This window comes from Prosopis cineraria, unplaced genomic scaffold (genome assembly GCF_029017545.1).
Source record: "Prosopis cineraria cultivar Desert tree isolate PC_DT_omini unplaced genomic scaffold, ASM2901754v1 PC11, whole genome shotgun sequence".
NCBI classification, from domain to species: domain Eukaryota; kingdom Viridiplantae; phylum Streptophyta; class Magnoliopsida; order Fabales; family Fabaceae; genus Prosopis; species Prosopis cineraria.
The window spans coordinates 40059082-40075895 of record NW_026555342.1 but is presented as its reverse complement, the minus strand read 5'-3'; the positions used below and the strand labels follow the sequence as shown (position 1 = coordinate 40075895).

General features: G+C 30.0%; 1 protein-coding gene across 6 annotated transcripts; it reads right to left on the bottom strand.

Annotated features, from left to right (window-relative positions):
- Nucleotides 1–368: 368 nt before the first annotated feature.
- On the bottom strand, nt 369–7253 carry LOC129287147 (membrane-bound transcription factor site-2 protease homolog). Of its 6 annotated transcripts, none has more exons than XM_054923309.1 (13): nt 6891–7252; nt 6003–6339; nt 5526–5646; nt 4717–4859; nt 4148–4213; nt 3979–4045; nt 3783–3887; nt 3518–3621; nt 2607–2754; nt 2405–2485; nt 1866–2324; nt 1443–1763; nt 369–776 (listed from the first exon to the last, which is right to left on the bottom strand). In XM_054923309.1, exons 4-13 carry the CDS (start codon nt 4836–4838, stop codon nt 627–629), a joined length of 1623 nt encoding a protein of 540 aa, XP_054779284.1. In that variant the 5' UTR covers nt 4839–4859; nt 5526–5646; nt 6003–6339; nt 6891–7252; the 3' UTR covers nt 369–626. The 6 variants fall into 6 exon arrangements, 4 of the variants coding, with proteins under 4 accessions (XP_054779284.1, XP_054779282.1, XP_054779285.1 ...); XR_008587606.1 differs by lacking the exon at nt 6003–6339 and adding an exon at nt 1090–1354 and having other exon boundaries at nt 641–776; nt 6891–7253; XR_008587607.1 differs by lacking the exon at nt 6003–6339 and adding an exon at nt 1090–1242 and having other exon boundaries at nt 641–776; nt 6891–7253.
- Between the last annotated feature and the right edge of the window lie 9561 nt (nt 7254–16814).

Below are 16814 nucleotides of genomic sequence, written 5' to 3'. Positions count from 1 at the left end.
AATAAAAAAATTTATATTATAAGTTTTTATTGTGTTTGCTTAAACTTTTAAAAATAATCAAAGTCTAAAAAAAAAATTAAATTATTTTAATAAAAATAATCTAATGTGGTAGATGAAAATATTTTAAAAAGACAAAATGCACAAAAATATAATAAAATTTTAAAATTTTATAATAATAAAATATTTTTATAAAATAAACCAAGTAACATCGTAAAATTTTAACATAACTAACTAATAATATTTTTTATTATTATAACCAAATATAAAATAATGTCTACTTTTCATAAAATCTCTACAAAATAAATTTATTTTTATAAATCTCTACACTACCTAAAAATCACTTATCTTTTTAATTTTAAACAAACGTGTCCTATAACATTTGTATTCACATGAGCTTAAACCTAAAACATCATGTTTATGCAGAAATTAACCCTTTTTCATCAAGACCAGCTACTATCAGTCAAGTATTGACTCACAACTCCTCCCCATTTCTACGGCACGCTCACCCTCAAAACAAAAGAAATACTTTATGATGCATTTTAAAAGCCATTAAGATGGTGTAACTACATATAATCAGAAAATTATCAAATTAAAACTACCACTATCACCTAAGGATTGCAGAGAAATTAAATGAATGCGTGGAAAAAGCTGACAATAGAAATTACTGTTCCACCAAAGAGGCATAATCTAAGAACCTTCTCCTTCTTCCTTTGGCACAGCGAAGTAAAGTGACTTAGAGCCACGTCTAGAATAGATGCACCATCCAGAAAGTACACCTGACAATATAATCATAATTAGAGGAAATTTAGCAATAAAAACAACAAAGCATCACATGATTTGCAATACAATATTCCAAAAGTTTTTTATAAAAATTCTGAACATTTCTTCCCAAATCATATTATATGTGTTAATATGCCAAATATGAAAGAGGACTGACATGAGTTGATAATATTAATACTTTCATAAATTTGTTGAAATTTCAATGAAAAGGAAGTAGTTTTTTCTCGAATCCACCAACAAAACAAAATTCTCTTGATCTCTCCTTACACTCTCCTTCCAATCTTGGAAGTAAGAAATGATATCTCCAACCTTGAAACTCTTGTATAAGATTTTATTTGGACGCTTCCGTTCGCATTAATTAAATTATCCACAAGCACCATGTACACAGCAATTCGATCCCCTTGAAACTAAACATGCAGCTGCTCAAATCCTCATAATTTTTCCAGCAACACTACCCTGTCACTTGGATGGAGAGAAAAATAGGGGGGAAAGAAAATTAAAAAAAGAAAACTCCTAAAAAAAGGTTATAAAAAATTACTATTTTTGGAAATTTTCCCTCCCAATTTTCTTCACACTTTTCACTCCATCCAAACCAAGTAAAAGGAAAATTAATTCAGGACAGAAGACAGTGGTTAACATTTCAGAAATTGTTCAAGACTTACAGGCAAACTATTGAGAAGAGCAAGGGCTAAAGAGGCATGGAATGTCCATAGCAGGAGCCTTTCCAGTAAATTTGGGAAATATGCAATAAAGTTTAGAGTCCAGCGAGGCTGATATGATGTTAACTGAATTGAATGCGCCATTAAAATCACATCACCAACAAATATGAAAGTGCCGCCACAATCAGTTTCCTTGAGGTTAGATGTCTCAGAAACAGGAAACTTTTTTCTTCGAAGTGACAGACATTCATGAGAAGGGCTTAAATATGTGATCTCAACCCATACTGATCCAGGCTCCTGAACTGGTGCTAAACAAAACTCGTCCTGTGAACGCCATCAATACAAAATTTCGTATTGAGTATATACTATGTGAGAGCAAGAGAATGGGCACGAACAAGAAAGGCTGAAATATAAATAAATCTTTACCTTGGAACACATGCAGCCGCTCCTACTTGCTGTAACTGACCCCCACTCTTCACCACATTTTTTAAGTTTGACAACATCAATAGCATTTAAGCAGTAAAATACCCATCCCCTGTTTAAAAGATCCTCACTCTGACCATCATTTGAAGTAGCACCAGGGCAAAAAACTTTTACAAAAGCAGTAAGTTCATTGGGACAAGCATATTGGTTTTCTGCAAATTTAATAAATTTGCTTTCTTCCATCACATGGCTGGGTACACAGTAACCCTTCCTTCCATTGACTGCCCCCAAGTCACCATTGTGCTGGGAAATATTTGCATTATTGAGTTTCATATTATAGGACAAACTATTAACCTGTACCCAGTCTTGCGCATTGTGAATGGGCACATTATCCACCGACTGAATAACATCACCCGGAGCTAAATAACCAGATAAGGGTGATGCTGGAGGCACATGCAAAACCTACACAGTAAGACATGCAATAAGTCAGTAGAGGATGTGAGGATAAAGAATAAAACATTACCTTGCACAAAGAAAATTACCATGGGACCTTGACCATGTGTGTAAAAGGGTAGCAAAACCAAGGGTAGGAGGAATAATGCCAGCCCACAAGCTACACAACACTAAAGGAAAAGGGTTGAAGCTAGAAGGAATATAATAAGCAGTCTAGCTCATTAACGTATCCAATCCTTAAAAATTATCACACACACACACAGTCACACACAATGAGGCCCATAAACTTACAACCGCATTGTGCCAAATGCCTGCAGAATACACACGGAGGGCAGCCAAGCTCGGTAATGCTTCCAGTGATTCATTATCAAAGGCAACCAGAGCACCAGGAAAAAGAATAGCAGTGAAGATGGCAATGTACTCTATTTGGATTCCCTCACTGCTTTTCCATTAGAAGGTACAATAGCATAAGCATGAGAATCAAGCCTTTGACCTTTGAAGAAAAATTAAATATGGGGCTAATGACATCTGCAAACTAATCAGTAGGTAATATATGCTAGACAGAACTCTGAGAAGCTAAACATAATGGGATTAGGTTCTCTACTAAGAATTCCTTATGGGACATAAACCAAAACATGCAGAGACAATCATAATGAGTTTTTGTTTTTTTTTTTTTCACCCACATATAATCCGATGTCCAAGGTAGGCTGACAACAATCATAAACTTGATTACAACACATGAACATGACTTATAAAGAAAAATGTTGATGGACAAGTTGGCAGACTAAGCTTCAAAAATTGTGATTTCCTTGCCTTTCGTGGTTTATTTTTCTTATACACATTCTCTCCCTCTCTGTACAGAATGGTTCTGGGCTAAACCATACACAAAATTATGCCTGCTACTTAAATTTGTTGCATCATTAATGATGCACAGATACTATAGTTAGAGTGCAAGGTATAAATTGTGTTACTCCAACTTGTTTATCAGTATATTGGATTAGATAAAACAACTTGCATAAAATTATGGAAAAGGAATACTTTTAATGAGGTATTGAGCCATACATAAGGGCATGATTCAAATGGATAATCAGTACTCTGTAATAACACTCAAATGGAAATTGCAATATTGCAATTACAACAATAGGTAAGCCAAAATATTCTCGCTGCTCAACTTTGGTAAAAAGTAGAGCAAAAACACTGACCTAGTGGCTGAAACTGCATGACCAAATTCATGCACCAAAACTGACATGATGGTAGAGATGCATATATACCCAACATCAGCTAGCGATAAGCTTAAACCAGACAGCTGCATGCATTCCAATAGGTAAGCACCAGCATGAAAAATATATATTATTCATACTTTCCATTTGTTGTTACTTTTCCATTACTATATCCTTGGTTTTGTAATTCTTTTCTTCTAAAAAAAAATATAAATTATAAATTTCAAAGAAATAAATAGTTTCTAACCAAAGAGGGGAATCCAAAGAACAGGGCACGCATGAGACTTCCAAGTTTATTGTTGCCAATGCCATTACAAAAACGTAATAATCTGGCCAATTCCCAGAGGAGAATCTGAGAAGGAACAGCATTAAACATTAAACAATATAAGTAAAATATAGAAGAGAACAAAGATAAAAGAGAAATTCAAGAAACAACTGTATACCAGAGTAACTCCAAGCAATGCAGATAGGGCAAAACCAACTCCAACTGAAAACCATATTTTCAAAAGCCTGAGATTGGGAAGTTCACAAGAGCATGCAATTGTTAAAAATATCTATCAAGTTTAAAAAAAATTAAAAGAACAAAAAAATGATAGAAACAAAAGATACTACTTGGAGTGTCTCCTGCCAAAATAGAAAAGGGGTTTGTTCAGAGCAGAGATTTTGTAGTCACAATACCTGCATTTTAATAGATGTATGTCAAAGACTATTGAATTGCAAAATCTCAAACTTTCAAGAAAGGGCAGGAGAATGATTTTGATTTATATATATATATATATATAACTAGCCCTCTCACATGAAAATATATATATATATATATAACTAGCCCTCTCACATGAAAATCTTTGGGCTTTCAAGTGTCAAAAAAGTAAAAAGGCATCATAGCGTGTACTACAACTTGGTTGAATTCAGAAGAGTTGGAGCAGCCAGAATCAAACACAAGAAGCTAGGGTGAAGAATCTTGAGCAAGCAACATGTTGGCAAAAAAAAAAAAAACACGTAGGTTTTTCTATTTATAAAAAAAAAAAATACTTGACCTCTTGGGGAAAAAGGCTCTAGAAAGGTTTTGGTTTATGCATCTATTACTAGATAATATATTTGGATAACACTACTAAGAAAGAGAATATAGATAAAGTGCAAAATGAAAATGAAATGCACAAAAAAGACTATTACCAACTTACCAACAGGAAATTGTTCTAGAAAGATTAGCAGAGGCAGAAGCATGTATCGGCAAAAGTGTACGGTTCTGTCTTGACTCTCTTCGAATCCCAAACCTCCTCAATCGCCTCCCTTCAATTTCCATGGCATTGCCACAATTCCAACACTAAATAAAATACAAAGAAAACTTCATCATAACTCATTAGGGCCAAAGTTTTCATAAAGTGAAAGGAATTAATAAAGTGGGGAAAAGCAATAACCAAGTTTCAAATAAATGCTCTGCAAATCCCACATAACATGGAGATACACTGAATGATAGACAGCAAGAACCACGATATATAAAATGAAAAGAAAGTTTCATCCTAGTATAACATGACAAAAGCTCCAATAGAATTTCAAGGGACATAATAATAATCATAACATGACAAAATCTCTAATTTTGCTGATAAACTTCTTTGGCAATCCTTATTTTTAGAAGCAAAGATCATGCTCAAACTCCTCTTGATATTTTAAAGCTGCAGCAGATTTATATGTTATTTCTTTCCGATTCTGATTTCTCCAAGTTATATGTTAGTTAAGTTGTCACTCAAGTGTTGGTTAAATGGAAATGTGAGATGGAGGAGCTACGTGGGATTTCTCACATCGCTTGAAGTAAACATTTCCCAACTTTACTTGATCATTGCATCCTTGTGGACAAGGATGAACTTTTGTGAGGGGTAGTTCATAAGGATCGTTTTGCATGCTAGGGGAATTTTTAATAATTTCATTGTAATAGTCAAAGAGTTGTTTGGTGTGCGTCTTTGGTTAGTTATATAAGTTGATGATGTATTACCTGAACCTTATGTGAAGTGTAATGTGAATCTCCCTCCTATCTCAGTTCAATATCTTCAATCTTCTACTTTCTTCTCCTCCTCTATGATCCTCCTCTTTGATCACTATTTCAATTCGCAATCCTATCATATGGAAATTACACATAAAGATGTAGCAGTAAAATCTTCATTATTTGAGCAAAAAAGATGAGGCCAAAAAAGGAACATGACAGAACAAAACAAAAATCAAAGCACAGTGCTTCTAGCTTTTATGGCCAAAACAACACCCAACTATCATAACATAAATACTCAAGTCAGTACAGAAACAAAGCAAAGAAAAAGAAATCAGCAACGGGCTTTTAGCTTGCTTCAATTTTGATGAAGTTTCCTGTGGCGCATCAAAATGAACATGCTATACATGAAGGAAGAAGTCTAGGATGTAGTCGAAGTTGGTAGCAGGCAGTGGCTAGTCAGATGTTCAAGGTTGAAGTATAGAGTACCAGTAGTTTGATTTTTGGGGACCAATAGGATCAATGGTGATGATGGGCAAAGATGACAGTTGTCAACGGATCTGGATCCCTTGCCCATCTTTCCACAGAAACTGTTGGGTTCATTCAACTGTCTATGATGTGCCACACTAGCACCAAACTAAAACACATCCCAGTTGATTTTCTGCAAAGCCTGGCTGTTGCTTCTCCACCAAGTGAACCCAACTCCTTCCGATCCTTCTGTCACCGCCAGCAACACGGAACCCACCTCCTTAATTCAATTCTGGAACCTCTGATATTCTTTTGCCATGTTTTCTCTTTCTTGCTTCCCCCAGAACGGCTTGTGTCACTTGAATGAAATTACGTCAGTAGTTAATCAAGGTCCTTCCTTATCGTATTCCCATCCAAAAGGGCCCAAAGTGAAAAAAACTACGAGTAATTTAAATATGATATGATATGGACGACTACGCCAGTCGATATAGAATTATATAAAGAATGCCACAAAATGATCGAGAAAGATAGCAGTATTACTCTACTATCGTCAACTGTAGTTCCAGATTTTCAGACCTTCCTAATTCAGTATATAAAACAACTTATAACCATAACTTTTCTCCTAAAATCAAAGACCAAACAAACAGAAACATAAAGCAGATAACGAAAGAAATCGTAAGAAGTGAGTGATAAGCAAATACATCGACAATCATGATTCAGTCACGGTTTTGAAACCCCATAATTGAGTGAACAAGCAAAGTAAAATTATCATACGGCATTGAACATGCAGAGCACACTAAAGTAAACATCTATCCCAAACTCGTCGCCGTTGAACAAGCATAAAAACAAAAACAAAAAACAAAAACAAAAAAACACTAAAGGTGGAGAGAGGAAACAGAGCACACTTACACGATTGAAGACTCAAGAGAGAGAGACTAGACTGAGGCAGTGAGGTCGTCTGAGCAAGACTGAGACTAAGCAAGATTTCTCGTCTTCTGGATATGAATCACGAGCAGTCGGCGAGGGAGTGACATTGTCAGTGAGGTCTGAACGAGGCTGAGACTAAGCAAGCTCGTCTTCTGGGTATGAATCATGAGCAGTCGACAAGGGAGTGAAACTATCGCAGAGCATGAGTGAGAGAAGACGGTGATTTCGTGACCGTGTGACCGGGGGATGGAGAGGAGGGGAGCCCAGAGGACTGAGGCGCCGACTGAGTCAGCGACGGAGCGAGGGTGAGAGTCTGACGCCTTGTTTGGTTCTGGAAAGTCCACTGTAGGAATGGAATTCCACATGAATTCCTAAATTCCTTGTGGTATGCTTGTTTGGTTGGTTCTTTCCGAGATAATTCTTTTTCGTTGGAATCATAATTACCGGACTACCAGAATACTCATTCCATCGACAGCCAGCCCGTACGCCGGAATCGAATAAACCCAATTTAAATAAATAAAATAAAATAAAATAAAACTATGTAAATACGCCTGGCCCAATAGTCTCGAGCTTCTAGCTTATTCAAGCAAACGTGAATAAAGAAAAAAATTGTTTTTTAAACAAATCTTAAATCTTAATATTTACTTTAAAGTTAATTATTTTTTTTATTATTAAAAAAATAAAATATATTTTTAGGATACTTAAAAAAATGTAGAAGAGTCAAATCTTTTTTAAAAAAAGTCATATGTCTTAAAGTTTAGGCAAAATGACAAAAAAAATTTTCTAAAATATACAAATGACAATAAAGTTAAACAAAATATGATAATTCTTCCTAAGTCTCTCAAAACTTTTATAACATTAATGTCATTTGTGAAATAGCTATAATGCTTCTAATTTAAAAATAGAATTAAGATCTAATTTTGCTCCTGTACTTATTTTTTAAGATTATTGAGCATCCTATACTCTTAAGTGGGGCAATTTTACACCTAAATTATTCTTTTGAGGAGAAAAAAAAACCCTTCTGTTAATGAACCATTAGCTGCCATTATATGTTGAAATGACATCCAGTGGGGCTCACACATAGTGACATGTAAGATTTTAACTATATCCTTTGGTGCTAATTTATCCCTAAGCTATTTTTCCAAGAGTATTGAGCACTCTAAAGTCTTTTTTAGGAGTATTGGATACCTTAAAATCTTATTAAAATAAATTATAATAAATATTGTTAAGATATTAAGTATTTTAATATTTAATAATTTAAATATTATTATTAAAACATTACACCACCCAATTTAATATTTTAATATTTTTAATAATTTATAATTTTGTATTAAAAATGAAGGAAATAAACCTCCAAATTAATGAAGGGATTTTTTTTCCTCATCTCTCTATTTTTTTATTGTTAAATACTCCCTCCGTTTAAAAATGTAAGGCATTTTTAACTGAATCTCACCCTTAATAAAGTAGTTATTTACTTTCAAACTAACCATATCTTTTCATATTTACTCCTATTAAATACCCTATAATAAATATAAAATCATTCATTAATAGTGACAATTTTGAAAAAATAATAATAATTACACCTCGAAAGACTAAAAATGCCTTATAGTTTTGAACATTCAACTCCTCAAAAAATGCCTTACATTTTTTGACAGAGAGAATAACTTTTTTGGTATCACATTAATGGAATAAGTGATCTTTCAAATAAATATTTTCGTTGTTATTTTGTTGGTCATGATTGTCATATTTCTGATTTGATTTTACTCCTAACACTGCAACGTATAAAGATATTAAATTTGAGTAATATAATATTTTGAAAGAAAATAGTTAGTTGACCAAAAATTAAGGAACTTAACCAAAATTTAAAATATAAGTAAGTTCCAACACGCACAAAAATTATAACAATTTGGGCACTATCTCGGAAAGAAGATCAAAGATCAATATATAAAAAATAAAAAGTCACTTATAAATTTATAAAATACTTTTTGAATATTCAAAAAGTATTTTATAAATTTTGAATGAATATTTATAAATAATAATATTTAAATTATTAAATATGAAAATATTTAGTATTTTGATAATATTTATTAAATTTTATTTTAATAAAACTTCAAGATACATAGTGCTCCTAGAAAAAAACTTTAGGATATTTAGTATTTCTAAAAAATAATTTAAGGACAAATTAACACCAAAGGACATGGTTAGCATGTTACCCATCATTGTATGTAGGCCTCACAAACATCCCACATTAACATATAATAGTAAAGTTAACGGTTCATTAACAAAGGGGTTTTTTGCTCCTTGAAAAAATAGTTTAGAGGTAAAATTGCCTCACTTAAGATGATAAGATACCTAGCACTCTTATAAAATAAGTACAAGAATAAAATTAAACTTTAAATCTTAAAAATAAAAAAGAAACGGGCATCATATACTTTGGTGTAAGTAATAAATACTTTTTTCTGATAATGAATAAAACAAGATAGCAAATGACAAATTCCATTCCGCAAATCTTTTGATCACTAACACTATGTTTGGAAGATTTTTTTTAATTAGGGGGAATGGAGTGGAGTGGGATGATTAAAAGATATGAGCCATTATTTGTGAGTTTTTTTTTTAAAAGGATGGAATGGCGAGGGATGGCCTCTAAAGCCCTCCTTTGTCATCCATAGCTCAATATTTTTTGTCCCCCTAAATTGGGGGGTCAAGAATAAAGTGATATAGTATAATTATTTCATTTGTAAAATTACCCCTAACCTCCTATCCTAATAAAAAACTCATCTATTATTTTCATTCTCTAACCATCTCTTTCACCTCTTGCTAGGGTTGCAATAAAGTTGATAATTTGGGCTAAGTCCAATGGGTTAGCTTGAACTCGCTAAAAAAAAGTTAGGGTCGGGCTTAGCTATATGAATTTTTTTAATAAGGCAAGATACTTTAAGCTCGATTTGAATAAGCTCAATTGCTGGATTTTCAACTCTACATGTATATAGAGTTGGTAATTTTGGCCAAACCCGACGAGTCAAACTGAATCTGGTTTAAGAAAAATTAAGGTCAGATTTGACTATATAAACTTTTTTAAGAGGGTGAGATACTTCAAGCCTAATCTAAATAAGCCTGACTCAAATTGAACTTGATTCTAATAAGCCCAACCTGCCCTAATTACCCCAACTCTAATTGCACATGGGCAAGGTCAAGCCTAGCATCACCTCAGGTCGATACCCAATCCGATGTGCACTTGCGCACCAAATTAGGTTGATTGACTGAAAAATAATTTTACAAGTATTTTTTTGAAAAATATATAAAAAATTTTCCTTGAAAAAATTATTATTATTATTATTTAAAATATATTCTTCATAAAACTAATATTAGAATCAAAAGTAATTTTACAACAATTGCCAATTATTTTTACACAATAATAAGTTAAAAATAAATTTAAATTTTGAAAGAGATTTAAAAAATCGTAATGATAAAAATGTCTAAAAGATCATAAAAATAATATAATTCATGATAACTTTCAATAAAAAAATGCCATATGATAAATATTATTCACAAAAAAATAAAAAAAATAAAAAAAACTTGCACATGTTCGAGCAAGGCAAGATTTGACCCCTATCGATGCTTGGTCCTATGTGTCCAAATGTTTTGGGCAAGGTTGGGCTGATTAGGCATTCAAGCATAGTGTATAGCTGTACCTCCCACCTCCCACCATATCTCTCTTGCTCTTGCCATCTCTCTCTATCACGTCTTTCAACATTACAACTCTATTGTGTTTTCCCTTGGTATAACAAGAATGTTTGCTTAAAGAGTTTTATTACTTGCTTTTTCTTTTTATTCTTAATTCTTGAGTATCTTGTTTAACCATTAATTATTATTATTTTTTGCATAAATATTATAAGTATTTAATAGGCATTATTATTTTCTTTAAATTTAGTCATATGAGTAATATTGGAAGAAAAAAACTTTTAAATCATTCTATTTCATTCATTTTATAATAACTTTCAAATGATGGTCATGTAAATTGTTCCATTCCAGTGATAACCATTTTTTTATTCAATCATAAATTCCCAAACACACTCTAAAGTTTAAGTATTGTGAATAGCAATTACTATTTTGGTTTAAGAAATGATTACATTTTGCTAGCAATGACTAAAACAGGGTAAATAATTATAACTTTCCCTTGCAAATTTTTAATCATTGAAATCTAAGTGCTATTAATATCAGTGACTATTTTGGTTTAAGAAATTAATACTTTTATCTTGACAATGACTAAAACGAGATAGTAAATAACAAGTTTTCACTCTACCTATTTCTTTTTTATTTTGAATTGGGAGCATTTTAGTCATTTCATAAAAGACATTAATGTCAAAAAAATTTTCAAGGAACTTAAAATGTGTTGTTGACCTTGTTGTCAATTGGATATTTCAAGAGGATTTTTTTTTTGGTGATTCTTTCAAAAGTTTAAACATCAAGATTAAAATACATTTTAAATATTATTTTAAGATATTTTATTGATTAATAATAATACAAATATAACAATATTAATTTTTTTAATTTTTTTAAAAAATATCAATAATAATGTACTCAAATATGCAATCTCTCAACATAAAATAAACTAAGACTTAATTAATACTTAATATATTATATATTTTAAAAAAATTAATATGTTTTTCAAGTATTTGGATTTTGGGCGAATAGACCCAAATATTAGATATGTATTGTTTTATCAAGCTCAACTCTATTTTTTTTTTTTTTCAAGCTCATTCTAGTTGTCCTGTCAAGTTTAGATTAAATTATTAGATCTAATTCTGTCCAAAGAGCACTGGAAGGGGTAACCATTGGCTACCACCATCGTTGTTTGATTTTTAAATTTTATTTTTTAAAATTAATGTAATCAAACATACTTACTTTATTTTACTGTAAAAAGTTATTTTAAAAACTATATTACAAAATAACATAATATTAAATATTTCTTGCATATATTTGGCATTTGGATAAGATCGTAATATATTCTTTATAATCTTATTTATAAATTACTTTTAATATGTTTTAATAGAATTAAAAAAAAACCTTTTACATATAAACGTTCTAATAATATACAATTTATCACCAACATTTAGGGACAACTAGTATGTGGCTCATGCGATGTACAAAATCTAAAAAAAATAAAAATAATTTAAATAAATGATAATAATTAAAAAATAAAAATTTAAAATATAATTAGGTGAAAATAATATTTTTACTCATGTTTAAATAACTTTTAATATATATATTATATAGAAATATGTTATTGTTGCTGTATGATCTTTATTGTCACTTTACTCCTACTAATTGTTTTTAGTATAACCTCTGTGAGAGAGAGAGAGATCTTAATATTTAAAACTTATAAATTGATTAAAACTTATCAATAATATAAATAATTGTTTTTTGGAGAAAGTGTTGTAACTTTATTGATGTTTTAAATGAAAATGCGCCACCCCATGTTCTATTGAAATAGCTTGCAATTAAAAAAAATAATGGGTAAATTAGATTTTCCATGACCATTGCATAACATGGAAATGATTGGCACAAAATAAGGAAGAACATCAATGTAAATATATTATAAAAGCAAATATTATTTATACATGCGCTAGCAACGAACTGTAGAAATAAAAAAAGGTTTAAATCTTGAACTTGGCAGTGAAAGAAAAGAGTTTTAAACTTTAATTCTAAATTCCTAGAAATAAAGAAATATTTGTAGAAACACAAAAACATGTAAACAGAAAAATACATTACTAATCCACCGACTCCATCTGAATTGTCTTTTAGCATTGGTAGAAATATTTGTAGCAGCAAATGCATGCTCATTTTCTTCAAATGGGATGGCTTATCTATGCTTGTTGCTTGATAATAAGCTAGAAAAAATTTGCACCTTCAAATTGAATATGCAAAAATTCCTAGGTATTGCACATTTTAAAGCACATGAGAAATTCACTTTCAAAAAGAGGACATCATGAAGCAAGGCAACATCTACATGTAAAAAATAAGAGATTAGTAAGAAGAAATGGTGTTGTTCGTTCATAATCAAAGTCATGTATCATTAATTCATGAGAACCTACAATTAATGGGCCATTAACATGAATGACAAGGTATAGTGTAATTAAGAAATGAAGCATCAAAAGAGTAATTTACTCTAGATTTGGTGAACCAAATATTCAATAGTTAAAAAAAGATTGATGAGAATATTAAACAAATATTATTATAGATTCTATAGATTGAGAATGTTCATGTTGATCATAAGGTAAGATAAAGTAGCCTCCCTCAAAAAGGCTACAATGAACAATTATTCCTTACCTATGAACTTTTTAAATATATATGGACTCTAAAAATGTATTGACATTTCAGTTGATATTGAAAATAAAAAATTACATTCTCATATTCAACATTGCTTAATACAATTTTTCAATAAAATTTGAAAACTATATAATTACTTAAAGAGACACATTCATTTAACTCCAATAGCATTACATTTCATCAAGCTATAGATTTCACAATAAAAAAACAACCAAATTAGAATTTATCCCAAGTGCATTAATGAGTTGACATTGAACCTTGAACCTAAAGGAAAAGAAATGACAAACATTGAAATGTGGTTATGAAAAAAGTAATTATAGATAGTTTGATGAATTTGAAGGAATTGATACAACAAACAATATTTAAAGACGAATTTAAAAAGAGACAATAAAGTAAAACACATATTTCTAATATAAAAAAATTCATTTCTTTATTTTCATTTATGGCAAAATATGCAAATTCCTTTATTTGTTTTTCTATCTTAATGACCAAAATACAAAGCTAACAATCACTTGAATAACATGTAAATCAACAAAATAAGCACATGAATAGAGTTTGTAAGAATAATATGATCCAAGTCTAGAGTTTCAAACTCATAGTTAAATGGAAACAAAATCAAAGTCATAAAATAAGATAAACTCATGCTCATGTGATGCAGAGCCTAAGCACTTTCTCTATCATTTTTATCTTCACCTTCAATGCATCAACAATAATTGTAATTAGGAAATTTTCATATATATTTCAAAGCAAAATGGTAGAAATTCACAATAAAGTTTATGACTTTGGCATCTTTACTCTTTAGTTTAGTCTTTATGGTAAAGGTTGATATCTCAGAACAAATTTTACTTGCACAAGAAAGCAAAGTCATTGAGAGTAAAAAATAAATCTTGTTTGGTAAAATGAGAGAGAATTTTGAAAATTCAAACAAAAAATTTTACCTTTGAACTTGTAGAAGATGGCTGGTCTCCAACGATGGTCACAAAAAGAAAGGCATGTAGCCCGTAACCTTCAAATTGCAAGAGTTATAAAATGAAGATAATAGTTATAAATTTATAATTTGCACAATAAGTGAAAATAATGCAACCAACCCATGTTAGGAAAAACTGAACACCATTTCACACCTAATTTTGCAATCATCTTATCCCATATAACTACACTACCTACATTAGACATGTTAGCATTAATTAAAAAATTTAAATTCAACTTTAAATTTAAAGCTAATGTGGCTTGACAAGTTGAGATAATATTGAGAGTTTTAGGGGTGAGGTAGTTTTATATTTATTTTAAATTATGAGTAGAATCAAAATTAAAATTATACTAATATTTTGAAAAATTAAATTTTAAAGTATGAGTAATTTCATGAAATTTTAAAATGTAAATTAAAATTTCACAAAAAAATTTAAAAATCAAAATTTTTAAAATTAAAATTTAAAATTACGGGCAAGAAGTTGGTCTATTTGGATAATGGATAGATTTTTTTTTTTGGAGATGAGGAGGATATACATAATTTCATTATTCTTTTATACTAGAAATTAAAAATTTTAAATAAATAAATTAACGAGAAGTTGAGACAATGTAGAGATATTAGAGAGGTGAGGTAATTTTATTTATATTTAAGAATTAAAAATAAAAAAGCAAAATTACATCCAAAACACATGTCATTGAGAGGATGCTGCTCGTAGTTCTATTAATATTTTTAAAATTGAAATATAAATCTAGTTGTAATTTCAACAAATGTTTAAAATTAAAAGCTCAAATTTTCAATAATTTGTTAAATGGACATTTTAAAATTAAAATTTATAATTATGAGTAAGAAGTTATAAAGTTTGGATGATGGAGGGATTTTTCGAGATGAGAAAGGTATAAATAATTTTTTATCATTTTAAAGTTAGAAATTTTGAGATTATAAATAAATTAATTAATGAGGAATTGGGATAATATAGAGATATTTGGGGAAGGTAGTTTTATTTATGTTTAAAAGTTATAAAATAAATAAATCAAAATTACATAAGGGACACATGTCATCTCCAGGATGCTGCTTGCAGTTTTATTTTTATATTTATATATATCTATATATATATATATATATATAGATAGATAAGTTAATAAGAAGTTGATATAATGTAAAAATATTTGGAGTTGAGATCGTTTTATTTATTTTTTAAAATTTAAAATTAATATAAATAATTTCACTTGAAGAAGTTGAGATAATGGAGAAATATTTGAAGGTGAGGTAGTTTTATCTATTTTTAAAATTTTTATCTATTTTTAAAAATTAAAAATTTTAAAAAAATAATTAAGGACACGTGTCATCATTAGATGTTGCTTGCAATTCTACTTTTTTATATATATATATATATATAGATGAGAAATTTGTTATAAGAGTCAATGATATACCTTATAAGTAAAACCAAAAAATCTCTCTCTCTCTCTCATATTCATTCATTTCTAACTTATAAATAGAAGCAAATGGAGTATTTATATCATACTGCCTCAGTACTTGATATAAGGTTTTTCAATTTTACACTTTATTTATTTATTGTCATTTAAATTTTTAGACAACAATTTATTATGGTTATTAGTTGTGAAAAAAGGTAAAATTAAAAAGTTACATATTTTTATTTACAATTTTAAGATTATAACTATATTTTATTAAGAAGTGTAAAGTCAATTAATTTTGCCTTATATTAATGACTAGAGGAAATATTAATTTTTTAATAAAAGGTTAATATACAAATCTATCCTCAAGTTTTTATACAAATGCACTTGATATCCTTAAGTTTTTTGTGTGCAATATTATCTCAATGTTTTTTTCATTTGGTACAATGTCACTCTTGCACGTGCATACACAACACACACACACAATTAATACAAATAAAAAATAATTAAAAAAAAGCATAGGAAAATTAGAAACAATTAATAAGAGAATTACATCTAACTCCCTCTCAAAGGAATTAATCATAAATAACGACCAATAACAAATCCAACTTCCTCTCAAAGGAATTAATCATAAATAAGGACCAATAACAAGTTAAAAAAAATCATGTCTTTATTTTAACAATAACTCATTTCGTATTAATCCTTATTTGTGATTAATTGTCTTGAAAGGAGGCTCGGTGTGATTTTCCCATAATCAACCCAGATAACATGGAAACAATGCAAAAAACCCTAACTAGATCTGGGTCATAACCAACAACCCAAATCAAGAAAGTCCACTACATCAATTTCACAGGGAAGGTGCGAACAGAGAGGAGAGAACTAGGATCGAGAGGCATGACAATGATGTGTGAGTTCGGAGATTTGGAAAGGATTCAAACGAGTTAACAAATGAAAAGCAAGTAATGTTTTGGATCCCCCTCCCACCTAGTTCATGAATTAAAAAATCGGCAGATCTCATACCAATAAAATTTCATCATTGTCATCAATGAATGAGCCTTCCTTTAATTGACCTGTTTTCTATATAATTACAGGAAAGACGTAACATCCTAATTCTAGTTTATAAATTTAATTGTGGAAAATTGAGGTGAAAGAATTAGGTTAATATGATTTTGTGGGTGGTTTTGGGAAATAAATTGT